Source organism: Rutidosis leptorrhynchoides, chromosome 1 (genome assembly GCF_046630445.1).
Source record: "Rutidosis leptorrhynchoides isolate AG116_Rl617_1_P2 chromosome 1, CSIRO_AGI_Rlap_v1, whole genome shotgun sequence".
Lineage (NCBI taxonomy): Eukaryota > Viridiplantae > Streptophyta > Magnoliopsida > Asterales > Asteraceae > Rutidosis > Rutidosis leptorrhynchoides.
In genome coordinates this window covers 593,270,474-593,289,340 of record NC_092333.1, presented here as the reverse complement: position 1 = coordinate 593,289,340, position 18,867 = coordinate 593,270,474, and the positions used below count along the sequence as shown (strand labels likewise).

The 18,867-nt window shown below is 36.7% G+C and overlaps 1 protein-coding gene across 1 annotated transcript; it reads right to left on the bottom strand.

Moving 5' to 3' along the window:
• Positions 1-424: 424 nt before the first annotated feature.
• Positions 425-841, bottom strand: LOC139846968 (uncharacterized). The gene has a single exon (XM_071836557.1). The coding sequence runs from the start codon at positions 839-841 to the stop codon at positions 425-427; it is 417 nt and encodes a 138-aa protein (XP_071692658.1).
• Between the last annotated feature and the right edge of the window lie 18,026 nt (positions 842-18,867).

Genomic DNA, 18,867 nt, shown 5'->3' with positions numbered 1-18,867 from the left:
GAGAACAAAGAAGATGTAGAGTTGATGATTGAGGATGCACCGTATGTGCCAATGCAGAGTGGTGGCCATGGTGATTGTGGTGTTTGGGTCTGCATTTATATGGAGAGGATAGTTTTTGGTTGGGATCAGATTGACAACATTGGAGACCCTAAAAAGGCTGCTATGGAGTATAGAATTCGAATGGCAAGAACATTCTTCCGTGCACGCTTTGACACACATGAACCACCACCACCAAAGGACCCAAAGGTCGTTAAGTAGTTAACTTGTACTGTAAGATGTAATTATTATACAATTTATAGGTAGAACATGTAATTTTTGAATGTAAATACTCTGGGATAGACGCAAGGCTTTTTTTGCGTCCTAGCGTCTGGTTAAATGACAGACGCAAGGTCTTGTTTGCGTCCTTGCGTCTGATTAAAGTTGGTCATAAAATATATGTAATTTTTGACAGACCCCAGATTATATGTAATTTTTGAACATTCTTCCGTGCTTGCCATCTTCTTGATTTATTCGTCCTCTTGCCTAATTTCCGTTCAACATATGGAGTAACCGTTGAAGTAAGACTAACTGCTTTGTTGTGATGTTTGAAAAACCAATCCTGTATTGAAGCGCGAAAAAATTCTAATAACATGCAAACTGGTAGTTTGCGAGCATGTTTGGATAGAGCGTTAATAGACTCTACACTGTTTCTAGTAAGGTATGCATACCTAACATGATCAGCTTGACTTCTGAACCATTTGTTGAAACCAACGTCATTTAGATACTTATGAGACGCTTTTAATTTTCGTTGAAATACACTAACATGATCTTGAAAATCTGACAAACGGTAAGCCTTAACCATTTTCTAATAGTTCCATTCAAAATATTTGAATTTGTTGGACATCGTTTTTATGTTCATGAATAGATGACGTGCGCAAAAAGAGTGAAAGGCTTCAGGAAACACATTTGAAATACCATGTGCTATTGAAGGAGCACGATCAGAAATAAAGGTAATTTCTGACATACGAATACTCATACTACAACTCTCTAAATGATCTCTTAGATTGCCAAAAAACCATCACTAAACCTCGTTTGTCTCGCCTTCACCAATTTCATAAGCCAATGGCAAAATTACGTTATTAGCATCCATTGCAACATCAACTAAATTTGTACCCAAGTATCCAGCTTTCAAATGTGCACCATCAACGATGATAATAGGGCGAACATTTTGGACAAATGATCGAATCTGCACGCAAAAAAATCAAATGAGATTGCTATTAGTTTAAGATAAAACAATTATAGGATGAATGATACTTACAACTGCGCCAAAAGACATGTAACACATCACGAATCTATTTTCATTGTCAGTCACCACATGTGTCATGCTTTCTGGGTTATGAATCTTAATGTTATGAAGATAAATGGGAAGCATTCGAAATGAGTCATCCATACTGCCACGGAACATCTCTATTGCATGACATTTGGCTCTCCATGCTTGATTGTAAGAAATGCTCACTCAAAAACGGTTGCCAACATCATCACGTATATCTTTTGGTTTATAGTCTCGATTTGCAGCTTTGAACGATTCCATCAGAATACTTCCTAACACCTTTTTGGTTGCATGTTTATTATTTCCCATAATTTGGGTACGTGAGCATATGTTACGTCATGCAATTTCTTTACGATGACGTTGTCAGTGTGGCGTATTTTGTATGCACTACATTTCCACTCACAATTTGGCAACATGCATTTAGCGGTGAATCGAGATTTGTCCGACTTTACAGGCTTAATTTGGAAGTTTTCTTCAAGACATTTTGTGTATAGATGGTTTACAAAATCATCCCTGTTTAAAAAAGTTTGTCGAACTTTAATCAAATCGGATACTCTATAACTGGTTGTTATTTGGCTCGTAGATTCAGTCTCTTGGTCATGCTCACTCAATAAAAGTGGCATATTCCAGAATACATCTTTTTTTTCTTCCTCTTCTTCATCTTCATCTTGATCTTCTCTGTCATTTTCTTCCTCCGAATCACTAGACGCGACAACTGATTCAAAAGGGTGATCTGTTTTTTTAATTTTACATACGTTCTCAACTCCATAGTTGAAGAAATCAAACTCTTCTGTGTCTGGAGGTGGTATTTCAGGTCGTGCTTCTTCCAAATTGGGTGTCTGAAGGTTTGTTTGGGCCTCGCTTGTTGGTATGTTTTGTTGGACATAATGTGTTGGTAGGTTTTGATGGACATTGTGTGTTGGTAGGATTTGCAATGACTGTAAGTTTTCTGGAAGTTGATGCATTGTAACTTTGTCGACAATGTAAATATCAATAGGAACATTTGATATTGTATGTTGTAGAAAATCACGAAAGTCTTCATAATCATCAGTAATATCAAAAATAAGATTATCGACAACATATCTCATTGAAACAGGTGCATTAGGTGGCAAATTAATTTTTCTAAGAACATTTTTTAACAATATTCTTCGAGTAATTGGTTTTTGGGGAGCAACTGGGAGTTTTAATCGTGTTCTAAAACAATCTAAAGGCATATACATAGGTAAGTTATTAATAAATTGAAAAGAACCACCACAACATATATGAATAACAAAGGTTTCATTATCACTACAACTCATTATTTAAAACAACAAGAGAAAAAAATGGTGGAAAGTTACCTTAATGATGCTTGAAATTACATGTTTTATGTGGAAATGAAGTGAAATGAAGCTGGTAATTTATAGTTCCATATAGAAATAAAAGGTATTCCGTAATAGTACAAAAATTTAGCAAAATCTTATCCACGAAATCATGAAAATCTTATCAGGATAAGACGCAATACGCAAGACGCAAGGACGCAAGGCTGTTTGTTGCGTTTGGTCTAAACGCAAGGACGCAAGGTCGCAAGGACGCAAGGCATCTTGCGCCTTGCGAGGGCATATTGTCAAAAAAAAAAAAAAAATTAGGGCTGTCAGTCAACAAGGTTAAAAAAATGGATATTTTGTTGATATTCTGGTCATATCCTCTTTCTTTCCCATGAGACTTAATATAAAAAATGCAGATACAATCAGATTGCGTGAATATCTGACTAAACAAACCATCCCTCCCACACCTCCTCCTGTTATGTCGACCCACTCTTCTTCAGCCATCCCTTTCTGCTTTAACCCTATATCCCATTCACGTCATCCTTTTCTTTACCCGGGCTTCTCTGGTGATTTTGGCGATAGTGCAATCCTTCAGCTTCGCCATTTTTCTATGCTCTGAAAAAGAAGAAATTTGTTTTCTTTCTTCGACGTCTTTTGTGTTCATCGGGATTTCATCTGCTTCATCTCTTCCACGGTGTTGCTCTTCGTATAATCCGTAAGATTTTATTTATTGCTTATTCAATTTTTTTTCTTCTAATTTTGTACCTTAATTCTTATCGTAATTGATTTGGCCAAATTCCAATTGCATCTAAAATATTCTTCATGATGTTGTTGGGTGTTTGTATTCCAATAAATTTTAAGGAAAATGTAACGAGATTGGTGTATCTGTGGTTTGATTATTACAGTAGTTTTTTGAGCTCTGAAGGTTTGAACGAAGACTTTAACTGATCGAGGTGCGTTCTATATGTAATTGATTGATTAATATGTGTTTGTTTTTCCTTTTTTGTATGCAATATAATCGATTGAAGATGTTAGTAGAAATTAGGCTTTCAGTCGACTGTAGTACAATTTGGTGATTATGTAAGTTTCTTTTGCTCTTATATATATATATATATATATATATATATATATATATATATATATATATATATATATATATATATATATATATATATATATATATATATATATATATATATATATTGTTATTTGCTTTCATCAGCCTCTCAAAGAAAAGGTTTTGATTTATTTATATACACAACACATAGTTTCACTTGAGTTCTGGACAACGAGTGTGGGAGGTCACAACCTGCATCAGATGCTCTTGCATAAGGTACTTGGTAGGCATCTTTGTTTCCCCGGTAAACTAATAAACTGTGGTAAGGTTTCCCTACTAGCTATGTAACTATTTATAGAACACATCAAATTATACTCGAATATATTTTTTTTATGTTATTATTTCTTTCACCGAAACTTATTGCCATCCAGCTTCTTGATGCAATCTACCATTATATTATGTTGATTATGATTTGGTTCAACCTAACTCCGCCGTACAACTTCTTGATACAATCTACCATTATATTATGTGGATTATGATTTGCGTAACTTAATAATGTTGTTATCCCTGGGTTTTTGTTCTACTGTGCTAGAAACTAGCTAAGAGCCACACTCCAAAAGATAAACCACTATGACCAAACAATATTTTATTATTTGAAGGTGTTAAGTTACTTACCCCAAAACCACCAGACCTGTTGTGATAAAGGAATTCAGTGTGCTGCATATTAGTTCTTTCGAGGATAGTCTAGATGATGTATTTAATCCATTTTTAGGTGACTAGCAGTTCTAACAATTGAATTTTACCTAAATTTTTCATAAGCATATGTTTATGCATTCGTGGAGTGTCTTTTGCGACTATTTGCTTCTTTTAAAATTTGTGTCTTTCTTTGAGAATTAGGTATATGCACTACACATCTCTTTTAGAAGACCTTGTATGTTGCTGCAATTTGTTTTTCCTTTTTTGAAAAAAAAGATGTGGCAGGTGTCAAAATATCTAAGATTTCAAGCATGGTTTGTGTAATGCATTGAAGAGATTTCTTGGATCACTCAATAGTTGTCATTTGATGATTCTTGATCAAACGCAAGACAGGTTGATGTTGGAATGGTAGAAGTAATAGTTGAAGTTGTCACTTGGTTGTTGTATTATCCCCCTCAAATGTAAATTTATTTGATTGTGTTGCTAATGAAATTGTTTTTGGAAACTCATCTAGAAAGATTTTGGGTAATTTCAAAATTGAAAACTTGAATTTTAAGACATAATCCATGCATTTTTTTTCTTCTTAGGCCAGTACTTTATTTTCAAAAAGAAACCCGTGTTTTCGTTAAAACTAGTTTGATACTCCTATTGATATATGCCACGGGTGAACGGCCCAAATTGAATTCTGGGCTTTATAATCCATAAATGGACTTGCAAGCTTGCAGCTGCAATTATATAATGGAAAATGTTAATGACAGCTCTAGGGCTAGGGCTGTAAATGAGACGAGTTACTCGTGAGCTACTCGAGCTCGACTCGTTAAAAACTCGATTCGAGCCGAGCCTAAACGAGCTCGAGCCCGAGTTCGAGCCTAAGTTATGGCTCCTTTGATAAACGAGCTCGAGCTCGAGCCTTCAATGTCGAGCTCGATTAAGCTCGCGAGCCTAAACGAGCTATTATATATATCTTACTCAGGGCAAATAGCCCAAAAAGATAATGTAAGTTACTAAATTTTTCAATAAAGGCAATTTTAATAATTTTGTGCTCAAAAAGGACTATAAAATCAAAATTGATGCAATTAGGGGTGTTGTTTACCTTTTAACAAGGTAACCGGTCACTAATAGGTTGATGTGGCATTTGATATAATTTTTAATTAAATTAATCTACTTGTAATTTTTAAACAGTTGAAGTGTCATTTTATTTTAATTTTAAATTTAACTCATTTTTTAGTTTTTAATCATAACATAGTTATCATACATCCTCATCAACATACATCGTCATCATCTTGGAACAAATCTGGGAATTAATCACCAATTCACCATACATCTATTAATTTTAAGCTAAATCATATTTTGAAGTGAGTCACTGAACAACATCATCGTCACTTATAACTTATAAATCGGTGACTCACTGTACATATTTTCATTCTTTAAAAAATTAATGACTGTAAATCGTCATCATCATACGTCGTCATCATCTTTGATTGGGTTTAACCAAACTTTCATCATCATCTTCGATTAGGTTTAACCAAACTTGATCAGGAACTTCGGAGTGTAAGATTTACGGTGATTGGGGTTTCAGTCAAACTTGGTCAGATCTAGAACTTCGTTTGGGGTTCGGCTGCTATCGTCGGAGTGTACGACTTCCGGCAACCTCCAACTCACCTGTAACTTAAATTGCAACTCATTTATGGAGACCTGCAACTTCAATTTTGGCTTTCGGATAGAACCGATTGACCTCCAACTCACCTACAGTTTTTTTTTTTTTTTTTTTTTTTTAAAGACAAGCAAATTTATATTATTAAGAAGAACCAATTACACGAGATAAAAACTAGCAAGGAGCTAGACCAAACACGACACACATGACACAACCACTAATTTAGGACACACACACAAAATCTCGTAAATTATATAGGGTGCACAATCACGAGGGCATTATAGATAACACGACACGACAACTGAGAAAACTATGTTTCCGAGTTCGATGATGTATCTGAGTCCGAAGACGCACAAGAAGAGCAGCATGAGCAACAGCCAATATCTTCCTCCGATTTATTCATCACATTGTTGATAAAATATCTATCTTGCCATCGAAAATTATTTCGACGTCGGTTACGCTTCATATTATTTCTACCACATACATGATTAATAAAACGACTTTTGATCAAAGGATGAGCTTTTTTCCTTTTAACACGAAAACGAGCAACCGCGGTATGAGCTGGAATAGAAGTCATGACACATTCTTGATCGTATGAACTAGGATCACCCACATCTCTTCCGTCTGAGCCCAAGCTCGGCCCACTTGAAGAGCAATTGTCCCTATTTGAGTCAGCAGTACAATCTGGCCCAAAAGTTTGATCTAGCCCAACATGTTTTTGAAATTGCCTTGGAGATTCCACCGACCCAGCATCACGCGTGCTATTAATTTCCTCGAGACCAGCCCCTTTCATCTTGAAAAACGAAGAATCCCTCGACCTTTGAACTGTATCTAACATTGGGCCATCGATTATTTCCGGTGTGGATACCGGTGCTGGAGGATCATCGGGCGAAGCCAAAAAAATCTTGTTTTCAGGCGGCACAAACTCACCATCTTCTACCTCATCAATTGTTGCAGCAGGTACATAATTACCCTGTTCTTCAATAGGTTTCCCTGTGATTTCTTCATCACAGGAACGCTTGATCTCACCCATTTTTGATGATTCCTTGTTTTCACTAACCGATTTATTACTCTCGTCCGACAGTTCATTATCACCTTCTGATTTATCTTTGGCCGATTGAAAACCTCCATCTGCGACATCGACCATAAGCTTGTTTACTTCAACCAGAGACCAAATTAACCGATCCTTGTTGAAACTAAAAACGAGATTGTGGTTGTTCACCGAATAAGGAAGATCGAATACTATCCATTTACCCCCGACTTTTACCTCGATGTGATTAGAGAAAGGAATCTGAGATACTTTTGGGTTATGTATAACCGATTCTGCGAAGCTTTTGCCTACCCATCTTGAAGGTTTTGACGATCCCTGATTCCAGGGAGCAGGAGGGAAGTCTTCAGACCCCTCAACATTCAATTTGAACTCACGAACCTTACTTGATGAATTTTTATCTGTACCCCTCTCCACAGCCTTGTTGTAACATCCCGCCTTTTTCCGTTTACTTTTCCGTTTAACTATTTAAATTCCGTTATATGTTTATAACATCTCCCGTTAATACGCGTTTAAAAAATATCTCGTTTAGGTAATTCACGCACCCGAATGAAACTTGAGGGACCATTGTTGCCAAGTGACCAAAGGTGTGACTAGGTCAACTAGTCAACACCCTTTCTCCACCATTCATTAATTTCATTTCATTTTCCTTTTCTCTTCATACTTTCCAATTTTCTCTAAATTCTCCAAACAAAGAATTCATCATCTACAACAAATCGATCAAGCTTCAATCCAAACAAATTACATATTTGGAATCCTTCCAACTTCCTCTTCGATTCCATACCGATTTCATTACATTTGGGTAACTTTCTAAAATCACTAGATTTTGTGTTCTTGATGTTTTTAAGTTATAAAGTTGTTAATTAGTGTTTATGGCTCAAGTCTAACATGATTATATGATTTATATGCTCGATTTCGTTATTTGAAGTAACTAGCTTGAATATGAACTTTGGTGTGTTTGATTTGGTGATTTGGTTGTTTGAATATTGTTAAATGTTATAAATGCATGTATTAAATGTGTTCCTAACATCACTAGCTTCAACTTGATGTGTAGGTTGCTTGAGAACACACCATAAACTTGATTTGTGATTTTGGTAAATTTGGATTAGGGTTTAATAAGCTTGAAATGAATATTTGATGCATTGAATGCCATGAATTATTGTTAGTAAGTAGTTAGTTGTATTGTATGCTCGATTACCTACAAAATGGCGTGTTGTATGTATGCATTAAATGCCCGAATCATAAATGTGCACTTATCAAATTTGAGTATTAAATGTGTGCATTGATTGATTATTTGATTTGAAAAGTCGGTTATTGCAAATAATGTTTTCCGTTGGTGAAATGTGCTTATTGTCTTCCTTGTCAAAAGAGCTTTCCAACGATATAAGGTGCGAGTCATAAGTGTTTACGGTTTGTGATTTGTGTTTAATCGAAGTTCGAAAAAAAGACTTGAACAATTGAAACTGACCAGGTACCAGCACCCGTTAAATGCCGCGGCGCGGCAGCTTTGGGTCGCGGCGCGACCTAAGGCGTGTTCAGGTTCTGACCTACATGTCAATTATATGAAAAATGCTTGGCACCCTATGGACCTCCGATTCACATGAGACTTGTTCTAACATGTTCATATATGAATAATTAGCACAGAAAAATAGTTCGGGACCCGACCCGAACGCGTTGACTTTTTCGTTGACTTTGACCGACCAAAGTTTGACTTTTTGTCGAACTTAACCAAATGATTATGCGATCTTTCTAACATGATCCTATACTTGTATCTTGCATGAAACAAGACAATTTGATTCACATGCTACATAAACGAGTCGTATTGAGCCATAGGACTAATTGAACATCTTTGACCAATCGTGACTATCGTTATTGATACAACCTATTTGTTTAGGTCAAGACTAGCATTGTTCTTTGCACACGTCACTTGTCGAAGTACTTATTTACTCTTGCGCTCAAGGTGAGATCATAGTCCCACTTTTACTCGTTTGAATTTACATTTGGGATGAGAAAACATAAACGTTTCTTTTTAACTAAGTGAACACAAGTACAGGAAAACAAACATTCTACATACGAGTTTAGAACAAAATCCTCAATTCGATTATCATTAGTTACACTTGCAGGGTGTAAGTGTAGGCGTGAACTTATGTTGTATGGCCATATGGGTTTGACAAACCCTCATTCGGACGGTTCGCTACCGTTATTCGGATGAAATATATTTTCGGGAAACAGTGTATGTTCTAACACTATTGTGATGGGGTACTATTGAAGGAAACGTTAAGCCTTGATAATTGGGTGCTCGTGAATATTAACTTTTAGAATGTATTACTATTTATCAATGATGCAAAATCTTGTGGTTCGACTTACTTTTACTCACTTACTTACTTAAACCTATGATTTCACCAACGTTTTCGTTGACAGATTTCTATGTTTTTCTCAGGTCCTTGAACATTAGGTGATACATGATTCCGCTCATTCTTTTTGATACTTGCTTTGGATATCGAGTATACTTGCATATGTGGAGCGTCTTTTGACTACTTTAAACTGTGTCGCACGTGTTTCATTTGTACTTTAAACATCGTTATGTACTAGTTATGGAAACTACTTTTGTAAACTTTGAAACATCCACACTTATGAAATGAATGCGACATATTTTCGGTCAAACTTTTTCTTAAAGACTTATGACCATGTAATGGGACCTACGTAGACGGCGCCGTCAAACATGATTTGGTCGGGTCGCTACAGATGGTATCAGAGCTTTGGTTGTAGGGAATTAGAGTTCATTGGTGTCAACCCCGAGTCATAGGGTACTTGATTTAATTGACGCGCCACCTTGACTATATGAAATAGTGTCGAATGCACATATGAATTAGGGTAATATAATTTCCGGGATTATATTACGGTGACTCATATGAACATTCCGACATTATGACATTAAGAATTTAAGGCGAGTCAAGGAAAATTTTCTTTCTATCTTTATTCCATATCACGGTTAGTATTATTTAGAATACTAACCAACGGTATTCTTTTGTTTTGAAGGAACAATGCCTCCTCGCCGTGTGCCACGCCGTGAAACTCCCGAACAAGCACTACAACGAATGGTGGCCACCGCCGTAGAGGCGGCCATGGCCGGTCACTCCACCACCACCAACAACAACAATAACAACAACAACCACAACAACAACAACCAAGGAGCCGGTAACTCTAGCGAAGGGTGCTCCTACAAGGCTTTTATGGGTTGCAAAGCTCACACTTATGATGGAACCGGAGGACCGGTTACTCTTACTCGATGGTTCGAACAAACGGAGGCCGTCTTTAGCATAAGCGGTTGTCGGGACCAAGATAAGGTCAAGTACTCCACCCACACTCTCACCGGTGTCGCTCTTACATGGTGGAACACCTATGTACAATCGGTGGCTACCGATGAAGCTCATGCCCTCTCTTGGGCCGATTTAAGGAAAAAGATGATTGTTGAATATTTTCCTAGCGAAGAGACCCGAAAGCTCGAACAAGAGCTAAGAACTTTGAAGGCGGTCGAAAACGATCTCAAGGCCTATAACTAACGTTTCGCCGAATTATCCTTGATGTGTCCTAATCTCGTGAACCCCGAATCTCAAAGGGTTGAACTCTATATGGATGGTCTTCCAAAGAGCATCAAACAAGGTGTGATGTCCTCCAAACCCGCTAATCACCAAGCCGCTTTGAACATGGCCCGCCAATTGATTGAAACGGTTGATGAAATCGTAGTGCCGGCTCCTAAGGCCAAGGACAAATCGGGTGGCAACAAAAGGAAATGGGAAGCCACTTCATCAAGCAACTACAACAACAACACCTTCACCAAAAAGTCTTTCACCAACGACGGCAAGAAAGGTTATGACGGAACTCAACCTTTTTGCAACAAATGTCACAAGCACCACTCGGGTGAGTGTGGCAAGCTAATTTGCCACCGGTGCCAAGGAGTTGGTCATAGAGCCAACAATTGCACAAGTGCCACCCCCGTCGCTCGAAAGGGGCCCAATCCTCCAAAAATGGTCACTTGTTATGAATGTGGCCAAACGGGCCTTTATAGGAACGAATGCCCGAAGAAGAAAGCCAACCCCAACACACGCGGCCGAGCTTTCAACATTAACATCGGGGAAGCCTGGGATGACAATGAACTAGTCACGGGTACGTTTCTTCTCAACAACACTTATGTTACTTGCTTATTCGATTCGGGTGCCGATAAATGCTTTGTATCCAAGACTTTGATCCATTCTTTTAGCACTCCACCACTCCCACTAGATACCACTTATACCATTGAAGTGGCCAACGGGAAGCTATTGAGTGCCGACACATATTACCAGGGGTGTACGTTAAACATTTTGGGTAATGAGTTTGAAATTGACTTGATACCCATGGAACTAGGAAGCTTCGATGTAATAATCGGTATGAATTGGCTAGCCAAAATGAAATCTCACATCCTTTGTGATCTTAACGCAATCCGGATTCCTATCGAGAACGGTGAACCTTTGATCGTCTATGGCGATAAGAGTTGCACCGGACTCAACCTCGTTTCGTGCATTAAAGTTAGAAAACTACTCCGTAAGGGTTGTTTTGCAATCCTTGCCCATGTTAAGAAAGTCGAGTCCGATGAGAAGCATATCGATGATGTGCCAATTGTTAGTGACTATTCCGATGTATTTCCCGACGAATTGCCGGGTCTTCCACCTCATCGACCGGTTGAATTCCAAATCGATCTTATTCCGGGAGCCGCACCCGTAGCACGTGCACCATATAGACTCGCTCCATCGGAAATGCAAGAATTGCAAAGTCAAATCCAAGAACTACTTGACCGTGGTTTTATCCAACCTAGCCATTCACCATGGGGCGTTCTATGACGACCCCGTTAAAACACTTAACGGATCTGTCAGTTGGTCCCACAGCTTGATCGGACTTAAATGAATTAAATAAACAAAGTTGCATTCTTTTATCTCAAAAGTTTCCCAAAAAGGAAACAAACCAAAATATGTAGTTTTAAACAACCAACCATAATAATAAACCAAAAGTTGACACAAAACCTTGCCAACAAACCCACACGTTTAAATTATCCAAAAATAGAATGCAAGCTTAAGTTTCATAAAATGTTTCATAAAATCTGCCTAAATGCATGCAGACTCTTCTAAACACAGCGGAAGCATCACAAAACTCAAGTACCTGTGAAAACATGCAAGTAAACTGTCAACACAAAGGTTGAGTGAATTATAAGTTTAAATAAATAAATAAACTTTAGACCACAAGATTTAAAAATGTTAGAAAACATTAAACATTATTCCATTATCAATGAGCCACCTGGTAACCACTTAACCCTTTATTTACCCTTGCCAAACACAATAAAAATATACACTTGGACAGTGTATCTACAACAAATTACGAAGTATTAAACATTCTGATTATAAATTGTTAGCGCGACTAGCTCGAAATGGGGTTGTCAAACCCGATAGATCTATCCGTAGGATTCGCGTTCACCGGTAGAAACCAATGATTACAGTTACCAGACTAGGGAATATTTTTGTCCAACTCACAATGAATAATTAAATTTAACTGTTACTTGTGTCTAAACGTAAATGAAAATGCATGTAATCACATCCCAAAAATATACTTTGAAAAGTATGTAAAAACGGGACTATAACCCACCTTAAAAGCAATTGAAGAAACCACAAAAACAAGCGAACAGCAAATAGAATAAAGTGATCAGGAACGATCACAACGCCGACCTACAAATAAAGCAGGTCGATATAAATAACTAACTTAGGTCAAGTCTTAGTATGATAGCTATTGTACATGTTGCAAGTAGACATAGAACAATACTCGACAAGCATCGGTTTGACTGGAACAGCGTACGGACACATACTTTCTATTTTTAGAAAGTTTCTATTTTTAGCAGGTTTCCATTTTTGGAAAGTTTCTATTTTAGGAAAGTTTCTATTTTTGGAAAGTTTCTATTTTTGGAAAGTTTCTATTTTTAGAAAGTTTCTATTTTTGGAAAGTTTCCAAATTTAGAAAGTTCTATTTTTAGAAAGTTTTTAAGTTAGGAAAGTTTCCTTATTTAGAAAGTCAACAAAAATCAACTGAAAGTCAAAGTCAACCGAAAGTCAACTCAAAAGTCAACCTTGGTCAAACATAGTCAACGTTAATTTGAAAAGTGTAAGTTATAATAATAACATAAGTTATAATGTTTATTAAAGTTAAAAGTGTATAATTATGTCATTACATAAGTTTAATTAAATAAAATGAATTATTAAAGTTAATATAAGTTGAAATGATATAATTAATATAACATAAGTATTTAATTAATTAATTAAATATTAGTCATAATATAAATATTATTAATTAATAATAAATTTTAAATCATATCATAAGTATTATTAATTAATAATGAATTATTAATCATATCATAAGTTTCTAAATATAATTATTAAATCATAAGTATTTAATAATTAAATCATAATTAAATAATAATTAAGTCTTATAATAATTAAATAATTATTTAATCTTTATTATAAGTCTTATAATAATATTCTTATAAAATAAATTTAATACTTATCATAAGTATTTTCCATTAATAATAAAAGTGTCATTAATCATAAGTTAAATTAAAAGGTTAATTAAATCATAAATAATAATTTAAATGATATAATAAATATTTATATCATAAGTCTTAAATAATAATAATTACTTCTTTTATCATAAGTAATTAATTAATAATGAGTTTCATTATTTTTATCATAAGTTTTAGAATTAAACATAAGTTTTAATTTAAAAGTTCATCGGGTCGTATCTTGAGCCCCGGGTGTCGATTTCTGGCGAGCCTTATATGCATCTCCGCCTATTCAAACCACCCGACACAAAGGTGCACTCAAGAACACACCAAGAACAGTCCACAAGTCGTGGTAATCAGCCATGACACCACTTGGACCTTCAATTTACTCAAAACCGTGTTTTAGTCGTACCGGGTGAACCGTGGCTCGGATTTAGGTGACCCGAACATGAAAGTTCGTCCCACCATCAGTACTAACACACTAACACACCCTAAAGACACCAAGGAAGGTCACAAAGTTGGACCAAACCTGTTTCATGTCAATCCACAATTCAATTTTAACAAAATAGTAATTTGATCATAACTAGGGCTCCGGGAATCGAAACGACATGAATCCGGAGTCTAAAATTAATGTCTTGATGAGAGGAACTCATTTACATACTTTATTTTAACATTTATCTCGGTCACAAACCCAGAATACACGAAATAGCTGCTGTCCAGAATTTAACAAACCGAAAACATGTGATTATGAGTACATCTATGCATACAAACACCATTACAATAATCCACAAACATCATACTACTAAATAATCATCAAAATACAGTAAATAAATGAAAAATTGCAAATTCTAGGGTTAGGGTTTATATCCTAATCGAGAAACGATTTATGTAATCGCGTAGAGAAGAACGAGAGGAACACGAATATAGTAATCAATCCTTGATCCAAGCTTTAATTTTAGATGATGATGGTGATATTGGTGATGAATGGCGACGGCTAGGAGGGAGGAGGAGGAGAGAAAAATTGCAAGTTAGGTTTAGAAATTATTTGAGAATTAAAATTATGTAAAACAAAAAATGAAAAGCAAAAGGGATACACCCCCTCCTTTATTCGGCCGATTGGTGGGTTGTGGGGTGGGCCCCATGGCCCAAATTTGAAAATGTGTAATTCCTAATGGCCCGAAAGCCCGAACGAATCCCGAAACGCGAAAACATGCTTACGCGATTAAAAATCCGGAAAGATAACAAACGCGCGACGAAAAATAAATATAAATACACTATATAATAATATGATCTTAAAATATCATATTTAAAATATTTAGGATTTAAATATCCCAAAAACGCGTCCGTTGGTTTGAAAACCGAAAAGATTCGCCGGATGGAAATCCGCGAGACGTAGAAACGTATAAATTAAAATATGAATACAAATATTCACATAACACATAATAATTAATATATATATATTATTACAAAAATAATAATATAGGTCATAGAAATGACGTGGCACACTAACAGTTAACGGTCGTTAAATAATTAACGGAAAAGATAACGGAAAAAGTAGGGTCGTGACAGTACCTTCCCGTTACGGAAATTTCGTCCCGAAAATTAAGCAGGTGCAGGGGTTGACTCGGCATCTGAGAATAAATGCGGGTATTTCTGCTTCATCTGGTCTTCACGCTCCCAAGTGAACTCGGGACCGCGTCTAGCGTTCCATCTGACCCGAACAATAGGAATTCTGCTCTGTTTAAGAGTCTTAACTTCTCGGTCCATGATTTCAACAGGCTCCTCAATAAAATGCAATTGCTTATCAACTTGAAGTTCCTCCAAAGGAATAGTCTGATCAAATTCAGCCAAGCACTTCTTTAAATTCGAAATATGGAAAACATCGTGAACAGCACTGAGTTCTTGTGGCAATTTCAAACGATAAGCCACCGGTCCAACTCTTTCAATGATCTTAAAAGGTCCCACGAAACGAGGACTTAACTTCCCCCTTTTACCAAAACGGATTACGCCCTTCCAAGGCGAAACTTTTAACATAACACGATCACCAACTTGAAATTCAACATCTTTCCTTCCCTTATCGGCATAACTCTTTTGCCGACTTCTAGCAGTTCTCAACCTTTCTTTAATTTGTACAATCTTCTCAGTAGTCTCGTGAATAATCTCTGGACCTGTAAGTTGAGCAACCTCATTCCAACAAATAGGAGACCTACATTTCCTACCGTACAAAGCTTCAAACGGTGCGGCTTTAATACTTGCGTGGTAACTGTTGTTATAAGAAAACTCAGCTAGCGGCAAATATTTATCCCACCCATTTCCAAAATCAATGACGCACGCTCGCAACATATCTTCTAATGTCTGAATGGTCCTTTCACTTTGACCATCCGTTTGAGGATGATAAGCGGTGCTCATATCCAACCTAGTACCCAAGGCTTCCTGTAAAGATAGCCAAAACCTCGACACAAATCGACTGTCTCGGTTGGAAATAATGGACACGGGAACACCATGGCTAGAAACAATCTCTTTCAAATACAAACGGGTGAGTTTCTCCATTGAATCTGTTTCCCTAATTGGCAAAAAGTGAGCCGACTTAGTGAGTCGATCTACAATCACCCAAATCGCATCATAGCCACCCGAAACTCTTGGTAACTTAGTAATAAAATTCATAATGATACCTTCCCACTTCCACTCGGGAATTTTTGGTTGCACCAAAAGTCCAGACGGTTTTTGATGTTCAGCTTTGACCTACGTAGCCACATCACCTTTCAAATTATGCCACCAATACAGCTCCTTAAGATCCTGATACATCTTTCCTGAACCAGGATGAATAGAGTATCTAGACTTATGAGTCTCATCCAAAACAAGTTATCGAAGACCTCCAAATTTCGGAACCCATAGACGTCCCGCAAAATACCTAGTACCATCAGCTCGTACTTCAAACTTCTTAGCTACCTTTTCTACATTCTCCTTCACGAAATTCTCCTCCTTTAAGGCTTCTTGTTGTGCCTCAAGAATCTGCCGTGCAAGGTTTGATCTAACTGTCATATTCAAGGCCCTAACCCTGCGAGGTTCAGTCCTTTCTTTACGACTCAATGCATCAGCCACAACATTGGCCTTACCCGGGTGATACAAAAGGTCACAATTATAATCATTCAACGTCTCAATCCATCTTCGTTGTCTCATGTTCAACTGTTTCTGATCGAGGATATGTTGAAGACTCTTGTGATCGGTGTACACAGTACTCTTAACACCATAAAGATAGTGTCTCCATATTTTAAGCGCAAAAACAACAGCCCCCCAACTCTAAATCATGAGTTGTATAGTTCTGTTCGTGAATTTTCAACTATCGTGACGCATACGCAATAACCTTAATTCGTTGCATCAAAACGCAACCATAGCCTTGTCGCGATGCATCACAATAAACAACAAAATCGTCATTACCCTCCGGTAGTGACAAAATCGGAGCGGTAGTCAACTTCTTCTTCAAAGTCTGAAAAGCATTCTCTTGTTCATCCTTCCACTCATACTTCTTCCCCTTATGCGTTAAAGCAGTCAGAGGTTTCCCAATACGAGAGAAATCCTGAATGAACCTTCGATAGTAACCTACCAACCCTAAGAACTGACGAATCTGAGTAGGAGTTTTCGGGGTTTCCCACTTTTCAATCGCCTCAATTTTAGCAGGATCAACTTGTATTCCCTGTTTATTAACAATATGACCAAGGAACTGAACTTCTCTTAACCAAAAAGCACACTTAGAGAACTTAGCGTACAACTCTTCTTTCTTTAACAAATCAAGCACTAACCTCAAGTGTTCTTCGTGCTCTTCATCACTCTTAGAATAGATAAGGATGTCGTCGATGAAAACAATAACGAACTTGTCCAGATAGGGTCTACACACACGGTTCATGAGGTCCATGAACACAGCAGGTGCATTTGTCAATCCGAACGGCATAACAAGAAATTCAAAGTGACCGTAACGAGTGCAAAAAGCAGTTTTTGAAACATCATATTCTTTAACACGCAACTGATGATAGCCAGAACTGTAACGACCCGTCAAAATCGCTATTGATGCAGCACGTTAATCATTGATTCCACAGTGAGGTTTTGACCTCTATATGATACGTTTTGATAAAATATTGCATTCATTAAAATAAGTGACTTTCTAAACATAGAAAGTTATAAACATGTGGGCGAGTGCTTAAGTATAAGCAAAACCCCAAAATACATAAGTCTTTAATTTACAGGTTGACTTCACAGTCCAATTATTTATTACACAACGCAGTTTTATTTTGAATGCAATAAACTTTGTATAAAGCATGAGAGACTCCATGTAGGCAACAAGCACATCACAGCGGAAGCAGTCTAAGGACCTGAGAATAAAACATGCTAAAAAGTCAACACGAATGTTGGTGAGTTATAGGTTTAATTGCTCGAGTCATAAACATATATAAAGATAGACCACAAGATTTCATCAATAGTTTATCAATAGATTCTACGTAACAGAGCACCCTGGTAACTAAACTTAACGCTATAGTGATAATTACCTCATTCGTTTTAATACGCGCAAACCAACGTGTCTTAAACTCAAATAACATAAGTACGTTAAAAGGCTAGCGCTCTAGCTCGGACGGGGATGTCAAGCCCTATGGATCCATATACAATTATTCGCGTCCACCAGTCCATATCCTATGTACTGGCAGCTACTAGTTACCAAAGCTAAGGGATTTTCGGTTTAACTCAGTGTAGAATTTTGTATGTACTTGTGTCTTATTGCGTTTAAAATAAATTGCATATATTCTCAGCCCAAAAATATTTAAAGTATTTAAAAAGGGAGACTATAACTCACAGTTCAATATTGCGATTCAATATTGTAGGCAAATTGCGTAGACGTAATGATGGTAGACGACTGTATGGTTGGTCTTGGATTCAAGAACAATACCCCGAACAATACCCAATATTTCCTTATTTTAAAACGGTTTGAAACCCGAATTAAAAATACCCTCGAATATACTTTATTATTATTAAACTTAAAATTAAAATTATAATTATAATTATAAATATAAAATTTACGTACAGAAATGATTATGAAAAATTCGTCGAGCAAAACTGACCTTTTATAGTACTTTTCGATTTACTGTAGCTCATGCGATCGCATGAGTTTTCAGTGTTTTTGCCATGCGTTCGCATGGCCGCCTTTTCCGTTTTTGTTTGCTAGTTCGTCGACA

Excerpts from the sequence above, each read along its gene's own strand:
- LOC139846968 (XM_071836557.1), bottom strand. The coding sequence starts at position 841 with ATGGTTAAGGCTTACCGTTTGTCAGATTTTCAAGATCATGTTAGTGTA.